At 37.5% G+C, this 18,295-nt stretch overlaps 1 protein-coding gene across 1 annotated transcript in view; it reads right to left on the bottom strand.

Annotated features, from left to right (window-relative positions):
- Positions 1-10: 10 nt before the first annotated feature.
- Positions 11-18,295, bottom strand: part of TBC1D5 (TBC1 domain family, member 5) — a gene marked incomplete at its 3' end in the record, with an annotated part of 143,319 nt that continues 125,034 nt past the window's right edge. Inside the window, exons 14-16 of the mRNA XM_010132782.1 lie at positions 9,405-9,490; positions 4,383-4,645; positions 11-41 (exon numbers count right to left, since the gene is read on the bottom strand). Coding sequence (XP_010131084.1) covers positions 11-41; positions 4,383-4,645; positions 9,405-9,490 — 380 coding nt within the window. The remainder of the gene's footprint in view (positions 42-4,382; positions 4,646-9,404; positions 9,491-18,295) is intronic.

Genomic DNA, 18,295 nt, shown 5'->3' with positions numbered 1-18,295 from the left:
CTGCTGCGGCAGCCCAGCATCGCTGCCCGCGCCCGCCTCGCCTGGGAAACAAACACAGCGTTAGAAGGTTTCCCCCACAAATGCAACTGACTGAAGCAAAGAGCTGCAGCTTCGGGGCTTTTAGCTGGAAGATCCTGCTTCGGACACAAAGGACATTGTAGGAGAGTGGTGTAAGTGCAGGCAAAAATACTCAGGACGTTTTAGTAATCACTGCATCACATACTGCATTCAGACACATGCAAAAAAAGCAGTGTGTTTTAAGAGACTGTTTTATATAAAAATCTAAACAAAAACAATCAAAGTACCGTTTCGTTTCTGGTATTTTACACTGACAGTGTTGTTCTGCTAGCTATTGACAGTAATAGTACTGTCAATAAAATGTCTTAATTGCCTAGGAATATGTTTATTTATATGTTTTAAAGAGAGAAAAAAAGCATTTGTTAACCAGTGTTTGATTCCTTAATTTTTTTTTCCAGTTGTGCTATCAGTAAGGACAACTTATTTTTCCTTCTGAAAAAGCATATTCATTTTCTAGACACAGTTCATGAATTATTCTGAATAGAGATAATTTCTTTAGGGCATATTTGGTGACTGTGGAAAGTCTGTTTGTGTTATAACAAATACTGCCAAAGTATCAACACATAAAACCAAGCAGTAGTCTGGAAACTCTTTAAATAGCTGATCACAGTTTTGGGAGAACATCAACTTCAAATTGGTCCCCTGACGTGTCCTTGTGACGAAGTTGCATTCAAATCAAAAGTCTTTGGGTTTCAATGTGAAAGGACCTAGAATGAAAACTGTACCTGGCACTATCAGGGAAGAAGTGAAAGAGAAATGCTTTTTTATTTGGCAACACACTGTCATTTGGTAATCAAAGGTATCCAGTTTCTGAATACTCAAGAACCTAGTGGAACACAAAGGGTAACGATTCTGCTTTTTTTTTCCTACTTTTTTCATTATCAATATTTTTGTTTTTCAAGACGATAATCTCAACTGACAATTCAATGAACTCAAAATTTTAATTCAACATCTGTGTCAACGAATTCCTTCACTGTGTAGGATCAAGAGAATATTTTAATCCCATCTATTAGCAGGCTACTGTGCATAAGTAATCAGTAATGATACCCAGTCTTCTGTGCTGAGGACAGGATGAAGGGGATTAATATATTATTAGGAGGAACTGAATTTCCAGTCAGGTGTCTGGATACTTCATTCAACTGGATTTGTAATGTTGAAGACTCATCTGAAATTACAGGCTTGCAGTCATGTTTTTTCTTAATATTAGTCTGCTGTTTTTCCATTTACATCATCTAAATTACATGCATTTTTTTCTTTGAAGAAATTCAGCAAGTACCAAAACTTCGCAGTCAGAAATAATTACTATCGATTATGTAAAGCAACCACCCCTCATCTGAAGCGCAGCACAAGCTACCCCTGGAGGTGGCAGAGCGAAAGACACCACTCACTGCTGCTGGTTTGTGAGTGGAAACTGTCTGCACAGAGCTGTTAAAACTGGGATAGGACTATTTTGCCAGTTCTGAAAGATATTTTGTTAGCAATAATTTCATCATACTTAAAAGACAAACAGATCAGGCAATTAATTTTATCTCTTCAAACGTATAACTTCCTACATATTAATTTAAATTATTAGCACTACTTGAGAATTCACCTGAAAGGACTAATACGAGAAAAATGGACAACATTTTGTGACTTGATGCCTGTCAGATTTACATCACTTCGGTCTGTTATACTGTCCAGCTGAGCATCTGTGAGTGTTAGATCAACTGGAAGTGTAAATGGCTATCAATTTAAATCCTAAATCCATGCCTCTGCCTACCTCAGCTACGTAATCAAGCTCCGGGAGGTTGAGGAGAGCTGAAAACACAGTGAAGTACAGGAATGTATGACAATTAGTGACAGCCAGTCAGTAACTTGGGAGCCTTGTAGTCACCAAGCATGCCAAATATCTTTTAGATACTCAAAAGGCACAGCAGAATCCAGAGTTTGAAAAAAGCCAGTGCAGAAGGTAAAAAGTTCAGCACAAACGGAAGCAGAATGAGAGCTTCTCAGGTTATGGATATATTCTAAATCCTAAACCCTACTGCCTGGGATAGAAGTACACACATCTTCTCAGAGCTGTGCGCAGTGCCCTCATTCCCTGGAGATGCTGTATAGCCCTTTCTTGAGGTTGTGATACTGTCCTACACAGAACTGAAAAGACTCATTCTCACTTTTAAGGTGTGATGGAGATGTTGCTGAGTTGTTTACAAAGGTATCTGTATCATGCTCCAAACATGCCTTTTTTAGCCTGTGTCCACTGCAATGTCATTTCAAATAGGGGTTTTTTTTTTTTTTTTTTTTTTTTTTTGCTAAGATATTCCTACATTTAAACTTACTCCAGAGAGAATTCTCTGGGCAGCCTCTAAAAGATCTCCTATTTCATTTGCCATTTTGAGTTTCTCTTTAAAAATAAAAATTATGGCACTCGCAAACATAGTTAGCTGCTGTCATTTAAAATTTCTATAGAACTACAGGCAATATACTGGTAACTGTACAGGCTGGAGCAACAAGCATGGCACTAATATGTAAAACAAAACTCACTGTGATTTCCACTGATTAAAACAAGTATATTTACATTTTTTGTCTTTAAATGCCTTCTGCAAGTGTACCAGCTATGGATAACAATAGGGTGAGGGGAAGCTGCAGGGACTGAAGAGTTGCAGTATGTTTTATTTCCTCTTACCATGAAAATGCTTTGTGCCCTACATTATAAATTTGCATAATTTCTTGATAACTTTACTGAATCTCCCCATTCCTGTAATTTATACAGAAATATGTGCACAGCTTGTACACGACAATGACCAAACATAGCTACAGGTTTTTATTCTGATGCTGTATGGCAAGTGTCGGGTGCATTTCTGGATGATGCAACATATTAATTGGCACATACAAGTGTAAGCAGGGTTGTCCTTGACCGGCTTGATCAAGCTACAGTTGAAGTTGCTTCAAACCGCATACTTTTTTATACTAAGCAGGGAAAGAAAATAACCACCTGAAGACTGCTTTTCAACCCAAAAGGTAAAAAAAGAATAATGTGACAGGGGAACTAAGAAAAACTTCTAAAAAAAAAAGCAAACAAAAAAGCCTCTCCAAAACTGTGGAAATAATTTGGTTCCAAGCCGAATTTTACTTCCATTGTCGTGAACAGGATTTGCGTCAAGTATTCACTGTGTTTCAGTTTCGCATTAGCATTGCAAAACCCTTGCTTGAGAAATTTCTGAGATAATTCTGATTCTGTGAGAAGCTCCCTATCTGGATTTTGCCAAGCAGCTACAGTGGCCTTTAGAGAAGTGCCCGTATCTCTTTGCTTCAAGAGAACAGTTGCACCTTCCAATTCTGCTCCCTCAGCGTCTGCTGGGGATGTGACGCATCATGGAAGAACTAACTTTGGACCATACTGATGCCACAGAAAGAGAAACAACACCAACTTCAGCTATAAAGTATTATTTCCCTTCTCTTACCCTTCCAAATCTGGTGAAAAATATGATGCAATCCTACAGAATGGTTCAGGGCACCCAGCACCATCCCTCAAACTTATAGCCATGACTCAAGGAGTTGCTAGAAGCAGCAGATACTGCATCGCTCTACATACTCCTGACAAAGAACACACTGCCATAGTCGGTCTGAAGATGAAAAGCAGTAACTCACCTTGAGCATGGCAGAGTATAGGAAACAACTACCAAAGGTGAGCTTGTGACTTTGTTGTTTGAATAAACTGTCCTCAAGAAATATAAAAGAAAGGCTCAAGGAAAAGAAGTAGTATTTACCAAACAGAGAAAGTGCAGTGGCCATCACAAATTATTAAAAGACAAACACATTCTACTGTTCAAATAACTTCTCAAATAAGCTCCACACATTCTAAAGGGAATAAGATTTCATTTTTAAGAATTACTCTGTAATTGATCTAACTTCCTTGTTATGCATGGGATTTGTGCCAATAACCTGAAAAAATCTGTATGAAATCAGTCTTACACTTAAAAGCATGGTGCATTTAAAAGACTGAAGAATTAATTGGGTAATGTTTATGGTAACAATGTAGTTTGGTGGTATGTCTGATGTAATTTATGGTTAGTATTTTTTCAAAGGTTCAAAACTTCCTATAGTATTTGTACATTTTTCAGGTAACGTCTAACTCTGCCTTAGACATGAGCAAACATGCTCTTGCACTTCGCATAGACATCCTGCTTCACAATATTCTGTTTTTTCCACTTCACTGAATATGAACCCATCAACCTAAAATCAAGAAAAGGACTGTCCTCAGTCCTTAAGATGTATGACAAAGCTTCCCTCTGTCAAGGCAGTGCCACACATGTCACCTTTACCTTTGCCCAGCTGAACTGGCATGCTTTCGGACTTCATCATCCTCTGCTGCTGTGCCTGGTGGTGGTGGTGGTGGTGGTGGTGGTGCTGAGGTGCCTCCACTGTGCTCCTGATGGGCACTGCAGGGGGAGGAAAGCTGCTCCCGCTGGCAGGAGCACCCGCAGCCCCTCCTGAAGCCATGGCAGGAGCAATAAGCTTTCGGCCAAAATTCAGTAAGCTGTTGGAGACTTTGTTAATGTTCAGTGGGGCAGTCTTAGCACTGGCGCTGAAAAAAAATCAGGAGAAATCATCACATTCTTGTCAACGGTTTGGACTGGCACAGCAATGCATGCCTTGCTCTCCAAAACTGGGGGAATAATATCCAAGATTTGAGCATTACAAAATGTAATTTGGTGTGCATTACGAAATGCATGTGGTGTGAGATTTTCCCAACCAGTAGTGGACAAATTTTTTTTGCCCCTTCTTCCTGTTAGTTCTTCCAGACTAACACTAAACAAAGCAATTTTGCATCAGGTTTCTTAATTTGCCTTTTTAAGTGAAAAAAAAGAATGAGTGACAAAAAGCAATCCAGGCTCTAAAGCATCAAGAACTTTATAAAACTGACTTTTTGCACTTCTTCTTCAAAGACCGCTTTGATATTTATTTCTACTAGATTAAATGATCTTAAATGTTTAAAATTACTCAAACCCAAGTATTTGTTCCAATAGGCAAAATTAACACTAGACTGTATTTTTAGGTTGGCAGAGCTAGATGCCTCTTGCTTTTACTTCACCTTCTGTCCAGCCCAGCCATCTCAAGCCAAGCACTTTTTAACGAGTATCTTGATTTCTAAACTGATTTTGGCTAAGAATGACTTCAGGATATAATGCATATACTAGATCACAATCCTTATCACTGTTACTTTTTAAACTACAGTGGCTATTTAATTCAGTTATATGCAACATTAAGAATGAGAAAATTGACGAACCATTTAATCTGTTTAAAATAAAGAGGCAAAGAAGCTTCAAATTTCCAGTAGTGGTGTTCACATATCTCAGGGATCAGCAAAGCCATTCCTATTTTGTTCATGCAATATTTTCCTTTTTTATATAATTAATGCTTGAAATACCCTTCGCAGAGATACATTACAATCACAGAGACATTTCCACTCCTGAGTTTTTATTTTATTGATCTGCACTTCAGTGATATAAATAGCTGTCTTTAAAAAAATCTGAGGAAATACATACAATTAAAAACAATGCAATAATTGTTTTGGAGAAAAAAAAAGTTTTGCAATGTTTTGGGTATGTTTAAGTAAAAATAAACTACAAATTAATTAATATGGATGACTTCTAACTTCTGCGTAGGCACCTGGAAAATTCAATTTTGAATTTGCTTTTCCTATCATTTCCCTATTTGTCTCCAGATGGGGGGTTTGTCTTTCGGGTTTTTTTTCAGAATTTCCAGTATAAATATGTGCACATAGATAGAACATATCCAGAATATAACAACAGCTGAATTGTTTAGACTCAGAATAGATACGGTTAAAATGAGAGACAGCAGGAGAAAATATGTGAGCCTGCACACTCATGAGATACAGCCCCAAGCTGTATGGGGTCCTTCTGCCATATACTGGTGATGAAGAAAGACAGTATATAGCATTTTTTAGGAGGAACAGCAGTGCAGAGAGCAGGACAAAATGCTGCTTCTCAGTTTGCTGAAGCTGGGAAGGAATGACTGCTGAATAACAATTACAGAATGTTTCTTTGTCTCCACGCTTCCCCCATTTTATTGACTGCTGCTGATACTACAAAAAGTCTTTCTGTAACCACCTGAGAACGACTGACAGTGACTACAAAGAAAGCATCTTCAGAACTGTAAAATACTCTTGCAGGAGTCCCAAATGGTTTCAAAAGCAAACTGAATAGGTCCCAATGACTTTAAAGAAGAGGACATGGTAAAATGTTTATTACTATTCAAATTTACTCAGCTACTACTTAGCATGTTTAGTTAGTAATCAGTTCCCCAAGGTACTGCAGAGACACTTAAAGAAAAAGAAGGGATGTTTTTCTATTCCTTCACATATATGTGGCATCAGAAGAGTCAGCACAGGGCCTTTTATTTAATGACTTCTCCATTCCAGAAAGAAAATGAAGACTGTAGCTTTGAAGAAATGTCGAACAGTGGCTTAGCAGATATTAATCAGTTACCAGCAGTCTCAGTGACTCTAACTACATCATTGATTTCAGGGTAATAACCTGGGTAAGATTCAGGATTTAATCTTTAGTATATCGGGCATATTTTTTTTCCTCAGTCTACTGAAACTTATCAGCAAGATTGGGGTGGTATATATCACTCACTCACCTGAAACATCACCTTAGAAAGAAGAAAACGGCTTGCACATTGAGTCCTAGGTTTGTGTGGTCTTTAGGTCTTGACAATCAGTAAAAAAAATTCTTCGCTTTGCCCCAAAAATTAAATTTGCTACAAGTAAATATTTTCCTGATGGGCTACCCGAGCAACAAAGCCACTTAATGCTTTGAGCTAACTGCATCACTGGAATCATGATGGTCCACAGATGCTGGGGACAAAACTTATACAGAGGGTAGTGTATTTGTGGCCACCAGCTTGTTTCTTGTTTCTTTTTTTTAGCTATATTTTGCTTAGTAAAAAGTATCAGTTTTTCCTTCTACACTGTCTAGTTTGCTGGTTTGACATATATATAAACCAGGACACATTAGTTTTTTGCATTTTTCAGATAGTTGGGAAGAGAGTTTTTAAGAATTTTACTTTACAGGAACAATAAACACCAAAAAACCTAAGCTGTTATGACTGAAGAATGATTAAAAAAAATTTTCAACAATAACACGCAATAATGTTTTATAATTATTTGAGAACTAGGAAGGGTATTTACTGCAGCTTCTAATACCTACGTGTGATTTGGCTCTGCTATGAACTGACACTGCTAATGATCAGCTCAGAACACATACACAAAAAATAAAAAATGCTATCTAAATTTCTTGTCAGAAGGTGGTCTTATTAGAAGTATTTTGAAGTAAAATTTATTGTGCAAATTCTCTGTATGACAGCTTCAGAAAATGAACAATAGCTAGGTGCTGGTTCTCTAGAGGAGGTATGTAAAAGCTGAGCTGAAGTTCAGGAAAATAAGAACAATGTTTCTTACCATTATAAATGACCGATATATTAATGCAAAGGATGATTCCAGCGATTAAACAGAGATCAATGCCTACATTTTAGCCGTCTAAATGTACCAGACATGCACGACAATTACAACAAAAATGCTGATTGATTATGTTGTAGAGTTATCAGCAGATGCATTTAAAAGTAAGGCATCAGTTAAAAAATGTAAGTACCAAGGAGACGTGAATTCCATCTATGAAGCAAACAATATTGTTTGATCACAATAAGCATCATTGACCTTGACTGTGAATGGTATATTTTTAAACTAGCAATAGGAAGATGATTCAATCTCTGCAGTTTTCTGCTAAGATGAAAATGTTTTGTTTCAGGCGAGCCTTATTCAAAGGCATTTCTCTCTTCAGTAAGTAGCCATTATGAGAGATGAGAGACAAACATATGAATGTGATGGATTAAAAGTTTTCTGTGTGATAAAATACGCAATATATATTAAGGATTTGCCAAGATATTTTAAATATGTCATTCAGCCTGTGGAATTAAAGAAGAAAAAGACCTGGTAGCTGACCTAATCCATCTCTCAGCTCTCTGCAGAAACATTTCTTAATGTTACATCTTCCAGTCTTCTCTGTAGTCCAATCTTAAACAGATCTACCACATTTGGCCTACTCCAAATGTTCTTATGTTGAGATAAATTTATCCCAGTTATTCTTCTATCTGAACTATTCTGAACAATTTATTCTCTCCTTTGGTATGTATTCTGTACATATATGTGTAATGAATTCATATTTCAACAGAGGTTTAATGGACATTTGTTTCCTTAGAATTTAGGTTTCCAACAGGTGTCACTCCTGTTCAGACTTTATAATTTATTTCTTTTTTCAAATTCCTTGAAATGCATCTTTTGGATTTTTCAAATAACCTCCTTTTAAAGTTAACTCAACTCTTGAGCCCATTATTTGAAAGAATAAACAAGTAAAAATATTAACAAAATGCAACAGAACGCAGTAATTTTTGACGCCAACTTTAAAGCCTGGTTAAAAAAAAAAAAAGATTTTGCAGTCACTTTACTCAGTTTTAATTCCTGCTCCTTTCTCCATTTTAAAGAGCTTTTTAATGCACTCAATTTTAATTTTAGCTAGCTTTTAATGTAACTGATTTAAACAGAATTTGACAAAGGTGTGCAGGTCTAAAAGCCAGCCAGTTCTTACGAATCAGCAGGCACGGTCTTTGCCTGGGCCACGAGCAATCCGAGAAACTGCCTGTGACAGTATAAACCGAAGCAAGGCATTGCGTCTTGCACTGGCTTGCCCCAGCGCCCCAGCCACCAGCAGCCACCACCCACCAGCAATTGGTACCCAAGTCACGGCCACCCAGTTGGGGCACGGGCACCTTTACACTTGTGACCATCAGATAAAATGGCCTTGACAAGGAATTTAAGCAGTATTGATACAAACTGGTTCTAAAACAAGGGAGGAGTGCTGCAAAAGGTTTTGTAAAAATTACTTCAAACTGGATTTACATTAATTCAGTTTAACGTACACAGCTTTTGGCTCGTGGATACTCCAGATTGTGATTAGATGCATTGTCAGAAGCAGTTCAGCTACAGAACTTACACTGGCAATGTTTTACCCCCTGCTTTTAGTGCACACGTCATTACGTACGAATGTCCTTAGCCTTAAAGAAAAGCCAGCAAGTTTTACTATCTGTAAGTTTTACTATCATGTAATACTAGGCAAGGTAAAGATTCAAAATAAATACAGATACAAATAAGTACATGTGCTTCTAATTCTGCTTATGTAATTGCTGTTTGGGCTAAAAGTGACCACTGAAACATTTTGTTTAAGTAGGGTCTTAGTTCAGCTAACACATATGCAGAAATAGCTTACCGGGTTTTGTTCATCAAGTCTGCTCCACGTGCTTTGTAATAATCTAAATTCTGTTGGAACTGGTGAGTCACTGGTCTTGGATTTCTCTAAAAAACAAAACAAAAACCAACCACACAAAACCCATTATTGGAATCTTCTGAGAGATTTAAAGCAGAGACAAGAATTATGCTTATTAATTAAGATCAGAAATTCAAAGAATAATTTCTTTTCCCAGGATCTTGGTTTATTGAGGCAGTAATACCAGTTTACACAAAAGTGAAGTCCTAAAACAATACCAAGTGTTCCCAGTAAGTCCACTCTGTGCTCACAGAAATTAGTGTTCTTCCACTCAGCAATGGGGTTCTTGGCTGTCGTGGCAACATTTCTAAGTGAATCAGTAATTCTTGGACAAGTTCAGGTAACGATCGATTTCCTCCTTTAGCTCAGCTACAGAATTTTGCCATCTCAAACTACAGCGATACGTTTTTAAAGAAAATGGTCATAGTAAGGAGAAGCTATAGCTAGTGTTTTGAGCTGAATGCACCACCCGCAGCGCCTCGGTTAAGCCAGCTATCAAATTTAGCGACACACCGTGAACGCTGCCACTAGATGGCACACCGAACCTGGTTTTCTCCCAAAATTTCACCCTACTCAGAGGCCACGAATAAAAAACTGCTCACCTATAATAAAATGTATATAATTACTACTGAAACCAAAACCCACTTGTTAGTCACCACCTCTGTCACAGTGAAACTATTTCACTGAAGCACGCTGCCTTCAGCAGCTCTGAAACCATCCTTTTTGGATCTAATAATCCACCGAGCACTGATTAAGTCTGGACCACAGTATATGCATAAAGCATCGTGATCGAACAAATGCACCCTGAAGGACATTACTTGGAGGGGGAAATAAATACAGTTAAGTAAAAAAATTTGCATACAGATGAAACCAAAGTAACAGAGGTACAGACAGACCTTATTAAATATATATACCTGTGTATGTACACATTAGAAGAGAAATGGCTTAAAGTAAGTAATTTCCAGTGTAAGAGAAAACCAAATGGCAGATTTCTGCATAATGATCAGATAGATATATTATATAAACCAGGTCTAAATACTTTCCAAGTATTTGCTTTAAAGGTTTTTTCATTCATGGCTCTTGCCTTATATTCTGTTCTGCCTTCTTAAGTCCTGCTAGCAGTAAACACAACTTTAATGAACCTTGCAATGACCTTTCCAAAACAGTTGTTCACAGGTGAGAGTACATTATATTCTGACAGTCGGTCTTCTGCTGTTTCACATGTTGTATCTTTGCACTCCAGATTTCATTATAGACTGGAGTATCCATAGTCTGACCCTCTCATTTTCCTCATAACTGCAGATAACGCTCCTTCCTTGGATATCTTATTCTTGGAAGAGAATATAGGAGTTGCATTTTAGAGACCAAAATATTGCATGTGCACAAAAGGAAAAGAGATTTCAAGAGGGGGTAGATATCAAAGGCTAGGAAGATTTCTGGGGTCAAATTAAGGCTGGGGGTTTCCAGGTAATTTCCTGCAGTCAGACAATCGTGTATGAAGTGTCTCATTTTCTTTCTTTGGAAACACATTAAGCATTTTAAAAATGTATCCTGCTTGTAATGTTCATTAAAAAAATGAAACAACTAAAAGCTATTAGACATTCATTAAAAAAATCCTCATCTACCCTACCACCCACATTGTAATGGCCGCTCTACACTTTTCTTCTCCTGTCATAAAAAAAATATTTACATAACTCTCCACATTCATATGGCTTGTAAGTCAGTCCTCATCAACTGACAGCAATAACAATGAATCAGCTGTAGTTACTATTGCTCTAGTTTGGTAATTCAATACATTTCTATGGTAATCAAATACAAACTGACGTGATGAGGATAACTGATGGTTCTGCGACTACTACGCCAGTAATCAGTGCAACTTTTCTCCTACAAATTAAATAACTTTTCTTTACATGTCTTGATGACCATTTCAACAAGGTGGAAGAGTAAGAGATGATTAAAATAATGGGCATTTCTAAGTCATAAGGCAGCCCTTTGAAAAATTCACATTACTGGATGCTAGTCAGTTTTGCAATTTGTTTCAAATAACCCAGTATGTATTTTAAACTTACCAAAACCACTGAAATTTCTTTTTCACCACCCAATAAATACATTTAAAAAATTAGATATTGCTTTGGAATAAAAAAAAAAAAGGAAAAGACCATGTGGAACACAATCTTGAAACATATTTATGCAGACATGACAAGCAATTCAAGACACGAAAAGCTGATCTACTGCCTAAGCACTTACAGCCATTAATAGGAATAATGATCTAACTCCAACACATGAATGAGGCTCGAGCATTACTTCACAGGGGCCTATTTAAATTCCTCTGAGCTTTAAAGGTATCAAAGGAAGAAGCAGTTTAAAGTACCGTTACATGTAGTGAAAAAAAATCCCTCAGAAAACATGCTGTTGAAAAACCATTAGAAATGCAAGACAGTAAATACCAAGGGTTATTGCTGCAACTCCTTTTGTAAGACTACAGAGATAACCTTTTGGAAAATTTCATTATTTAGAAAAAATCCAACCTGACATATATGTTAGCAGACAAGTATCCATGAAGTCTCACCAAAAAAATTTTAAATACTTCCAAAAACTGTGACAACAACTTCCAAAAAAAAGTGATTTTATGAGAATTATTATCTTTATGCCATTGTGATTATCCTTTAAATTTTATATTCCTTTTAACCATCTCAGTAAGTTAAACAAACGGAGGAGAAAGGAAATCCTACACAATTACAATGTCCCTTACGAATTTTAAACTAATTCCCCTCTCTAAGCATCCAATTTGAGCTGTCCCCTATGTCCATGTATTAGGACTGAAGACTAAATACATTTATTTAGAGCAAAATGTAGCTCCATTGTTTAAAACATTCACGGTAACCAAATTCTTTTTCCTACACAGTGCAATACAGAATGATCCTCTTGGTATTTTTAATTACATAAGCAAGTGAAGTTTTTCCTTTTCTTTTTCAGTTTATGTAAGTGTTTTGACTAGTACCTCAGATAAAATCTTTTTTTTTTTTTAAAGGAAAATGTTAAAATAACAGTGAAATACACCCTTGAAACTAGTAGATTGTTGAATCCCCCTAAGAAATTGTGTAAGGGCACAATACAGATTAACACAGTAATGCTTTTCCCCTTCTAAGAAAAGAGAGCACAGAAATCAGAGAGAAAAGCTGCCGGTACCAATTCTAGAAATCCCTCTTCCCCACACCCCCTATGTAGGAGCAGTCTGCTGGTTTTAAAATTCTTGTCATCTTAATTCCTAGCTAGAGTGAGCTTAGTTTCAACTGGTAGAAAATGTCCAATTTACACTTTCAGAAGGACAATGTATGAAATTCAGATATAGAAGCCCACAAAGAAATTTATGTGACTCTGTACTTTGTCTCTTCAAAACGTATTAGCCACGGCCCAAAGCGAAGAGGTGCCTTAAAGTGACTCAGGTACCTCTGACGTACTCCTGCCTCTGAGTCTCCCCCCACCTCATTTGCCTGCTGAAGCCCTAACCCCTGTCCTCCTCCTTCTGCTCCCAGCCACCACAAGACTGAGTCACTCCAGTTCCCACAGCTGGCAGGAGGTTCTTGGGGACCATCTCTTCGGCTTTATCCTCCTCCGGGAACACGGCACTGCCTGCTGTTTTCCTAGGCTGGGGGCTGAGGCCGTGGTCACACCAAACACAGCAGAGATTCCCTAAAGTTGCAGAAATCACTGAAAAGCAGTTTCCACCAGCTAAGGATCATGCTCCACACACTCAAATTCCCTAGCATAACCCTTTTCCTTCTTGGTCTTTTCTTCTTTGCCGAGGTATTTCCTTTCCTCCCTCTTTAGCATTACTAACAACAACAAAAACCCCAACCCAAAACCAAATACAATTTTGCACAAAATCTGAAGCTTCAGAATAAGAGACAACAATGAAAAAGGATTTCCAATATGTCTGATGAAAAATGAGACTTATTTTAGCGAACATGCTACTGCCTCAATGCCAAGGGAAAAGCACTCGTCATTAGAGAAATGAATTGCTCAGCTGTTTATAAGCAAAAAGCTCTGGGGGAATTTCTCAAAGCCCAAACCACAAAGCATTGCAGGGTTACACAAACATATGTTGCAGGTGTTTTAGGGTAGACAGGTGGGAAAACCTCAGCTACTAAAAAATATTCCATTTAATAGACTGTGTCTGAAACTAGATAACCTAAATGCAACAGAGAAAAAACAAACAGAACAGCAGCAGTGAATTATACCTACACGCAGCAATAGGCTCACCAACATAATCATCTCACTAGTAATGAACAGGATTTTCTAAAACTAGGGTTTTTTTCCAAATATTAAACAAGCACTGCCAACAATATATATTTGTTTCTAAGCTAATGCTATTTTAAGCCTAAACCAAATAATTTATATAAAAAGAGAAAGATAATGATACAGCACTGTTCTTTTTATTTAAGTATTTTTAAGAAGTCAGTTTGCTCCCTTTCCCCCCTCTTTAGCTGACAGGGCAATATTGGATTTTTTTGTAATTCTTGTACAGTCTAAGACATTTTTGTAGCAAAATGCTTTTTTTTTTCCCTTTCATTTGTTTCTAATGAAAGTTGGAGGAGCTTATGGCCCTATATTCAGTAATGACCAGGAGGTCAGCAAAGGTTTACCTTTTCCTTCTAGATCACCTTTGCTTCTTTCATCAATAAAGATGATACAAACATGGCAAAAATTTGGACTGGGAGTGGACCTGAAATACATTAGCTGAGATGTGGATAAGGAACACAGTTTGCACAGTCTGACAGCAGTTTTTCTATTAGGCAATCACAATTGTGCACTTCACAATTAATATGAAGTGCACGCTAATGATTACCTAATAGCCTAGCTGCACAGAGAATTTCACCTTTCCTCCTTTTATTCTTCTGTCAAGTATCCAGACAGCTGTCTCCACTCCATGACTAGACTTACACAGTATAAGCAATAGCTTAACTTTAGATAAACATACCAAAATACCTCGGATACTGAACAACCAATCCACCCCAAACTCTACAGCACCCAAAGCAAATGACACTCCCCAAACAAAGCTTTCCTTTCACCTTCTAATTTTCCTCCTCCCTAGTTATACCTTCTGCAGAACACACAATCTTCTGGAGGACAGAAGACAGAAGAAGATTCATTCCATCCACCTAAGAGACACTGAGTTAAATGCTTACTAAAAAAAAAAAACCAAACCACCAAAACAGTGAGACATTAGAGGACATAATGTGCTATTGCCAAATTCAAAGTGGTTCAAGGCCAAGAGCAAAATGTTATCCAAAACGTAAGCTGATAGTCTGCATCTTTCAACCCTACATGCAAAATCAGCACCGCATGGAAAGTATCCTGCACAGAACTAATAAAGAACTTCCTTTAATCACAGGAGTCAGGAGATCTGTGCACTAATACTGGTGTTGGCAAAGGAACACCATAATCCTCAAGCTGGGAATAATGCTTCCTGTTCACATTTTTCAGAAAGATGCTGTGGGTCTCAATCACAGAACTCATTATTTACAATGCAATAACAGCATGAAGAATTATCATATTTAAATAATTTCTAAAGAAAATTAGGGAGGTTTTTTTTCCCCCCAAACAACGAAAACTCCCCCAAAAAAGAACTGAAAAGGAAAGATACTCAGTTAATTGGGTCAAGGCAGGAAAAAAAGCCTGAACTCTGATCAAGCTGAAAAAAATTATATCTCCGGTTTTGTTACGTGACAACCCTCCATTCCCCTGGCAACTAGAAATTTCAGAAACCAGGAAGATAATTTAAATACTGTGCATTATGGTCTGTTTTTAACTTCGTACACACATGCTTTCTCTCACACGGGCATTCTATGACAAGAGATGAAGAAATGAAGAAAACGACAAATGAGATTTAAAAATACTTCAGTGATTTGACTGAAAGAAATTTCTAGCTGTATATTTTGGCTTCTCATTCTAACCGACTGGAAAGCCTTTTTCTCCCTATAATTTATAGTTTTTCAGCATCTTGCGTTTTAACAGGTAGATCAAATCCTACCACATCAGGTTATACTGGTATTCCAGACAAAAAGACTCTGACAACCCAATGTTCAAGTTCATGAGCTGTCTAAAACCCACACCCTGCATCAACAAAATCACTTAAGCACCGTTTAAATCTGCTTCTTAATTCAGTTGCCTATTTTTCAGCTGAACCTTTGGTTTTAAGAAGTAAATTAACTAAATAGTGAGGTATAAATCTGACAGTGTTCCGCCCCACCCTGTGACAGATTTATGCTCTGGCATCTTGCAGCCCCACACGGTTAGGAACAGGAGTTTTACAACATTGTGGAGGAAAGATCCAGGCTTCTGAAGGGAACACACAGCGAGCCTCGCTTTAAACCCTGGAATGCTCCAAATTATGAGATTTAAAATATGACATCTTTATGTACAGAAAAGCTACCACATTATGGTTTTATTGGCACTCGTTTTGGACAACCTGCATAACTCACTTATGGCTTTGTGAGTAATGCAGTTATCTGAGGCTTACACTGAAAAACCCTTATAACCACACTTACAGCATTTTATCTTCTCCAGATACATGCTTGTACACAAATCTCTCATATCAGGGAAAACAAGAACACTTTAAGGTACTATTTGGTTATTTCTGCTATGTGGAAAAGAACCAGACTAATTTATGTTCCATGTATAATGTGCTACGTAAAACACTTGAAAAAGGTCCCTAGGGAAGTGAAAAAGGCTCTTTTAAAGAGCCCCATGCACACACCACAGGAAAAGGAATACGATGTCCAAGTATTCTGCTCTAAAATGCAGACAGACTCTAAGGTCCTGGTGCTGCAGGATGAGAAAATCCTTTCATTCTGGGATTCCAGTAATGAGTATACTGCACAGCCTACTGCTCTTATGATCACTACTGCTCCTCTAAAAGACAAAGGACGAAGATATCACATCACCAAAGCTAATTTTTCATAAAAAGTTACGGCAAAGGATAAAATATACCCTTCTCACTTCTATCGTGCAAGTATTTTGCTCTTTCAGGGAAACATTCTCCAATACATATGCACTCAAATAGCTCTGCATACAACAATTAATATTACTACAAAATGTCAATACACCAGCAGCATACCTGCATTTATATCAGAAGAGACTGAACTTAAATTACATCATAATATATTGGACGTGATTATGATTCAGTAGCTAATCTTTCATACATTATTGAAAAAATATGAATCTATTTTTATATAACTCATAGTTTGTGTTTTGCAAATTTCAGTCTAATAAATTATGATACAGAGAACTTCAGATCAGATAGAATCAAAGTGCTTTGTTTTAAGTGCTTCCTTTTGATAAACTGCCTTGCAAACTGGAAGTGATTAATTGAATTGTCAGGTTGCACATAAGAAGAGCCATAATCACTTCACTCTAACACTGTTAAATACATTTTATTAGTGTAATTTTATAAATAACATCATTACTCTTTAGGAGAGGGTCAGTAGCTTTAGATGACTTTTTAAACAGAATTAAACCAATCATTTGAAATAAACAGCCCCAAGAAATTCACAAGCAATAAGTTTTATTGGTAGCTAAAGTAATTAAGAGCTTAAAGTGCTTCAGCTTCTTGCTTTAGTACAATCAGAATTGTTATTACTTTGCTACTAAGGATATCAAGTTGCTCGAAGAGAAAGAACAGTTCAAAGTTTTGGCTTCCAAAGTGAACCTTCTCTTTCATCTTGCCTCTCTAAAGCACTTGCCCTTAACACAACAAAGGTTATGAATTCCTTGTCAATATTAACGGGAATGCTGATCAGCACAGAAAAATAATTCCCTCCCTATTTCCTAATTTACCCTGATCGCCCCTCTGGCCAGAACATGATGTTGCCGCACCTCATGCGTCCTAATTAATAGATGATAAAATCCAGATGAAATCTGCAGAGAAGATTAAAAAATGCAAACCTTTTCTTTTTGTGTGTGTTTGCAGTTAACCCAATGACTGATCAGCAAGTAGTGGTCTTGACTACTTACTGAATAATGCATATGTTACTTGCTGTCCTATACACCGTTATATACTTGGAAGTACAAACAATGATTCCTAACTTGCCTTCTGCTGTCTTCTCTGAAAGACTGCACCTTTCCACCTGCCCAGAAATGACCAGCCATGCCACCAAATCCTCACTACTCTCAAGGCCAGCAGCTAGCCTGCTGGGTCACACAGGACTGGAAATGAGAACAAGAAGTCAACTTGTACTCCCTGCTGGGCTCTGCTCTCTCTGCCAGAAGTGGACCACAGCACCACCTCACTTGGCCCTACACAGAACTGGGACAAGTCCCTTGTTTCTGCACCATCTTACCTGTGGCATAGCATCAATGTTCAGGAAGCTTTGCCTTATTTTGTATTATTTCCCACCATTTTGCTATTCATTTATATGTAAAGGCTGCTTAACTTAGATTGATACAATATTTTTGGGTTCTTAACCCAATTACTGGCCTATGCATACAACACTGAAGAGAGAGCAATACTGGAACCTGCACTGTTGCTGGCAATCTAAGAGATCAGCTTTCTCCTTTGAGGGATGACTACTGGGTTACATATGATACTGAGGAATGAGAAGGAGTTGGAAAGATTTCTCATTTGAGAAGTCTTGACTAGATGACTAATCAACCACTTTGCAAGATTTTTCTCTGGAAAATATTACTAGTGACATACAGGATACTTTGAAGAAGACTATTTTATGGTGGGTCGATTAAATGGTTAATGTAGCACTGAGAGAGCTGAGACAGTACTGACCACATAGCCTTTTCATATTCTAAAATGCTTAGGTGCACTGGGAAATACAGTTTTG

This window comes from Buceros rhinoceros, unplaced genomic scaffold, assembly GCF_000710305.1.
Source record: "Buceros rhinoceros silvestris isolate BGI_N320 unplaced genomic scaffold, ASM71030v1 scaffold1563, whole genome shotgun sequence".
Lineage (NCBI taxonomy): Eukaryota > Metazoa > Chordata > Aves > Bucerotiformes > Bucerotidae > Buceros > Buceros rhinoceros.
This window is presented reverse-complemented; position numbering and strand designations above follow the sequence as displayed.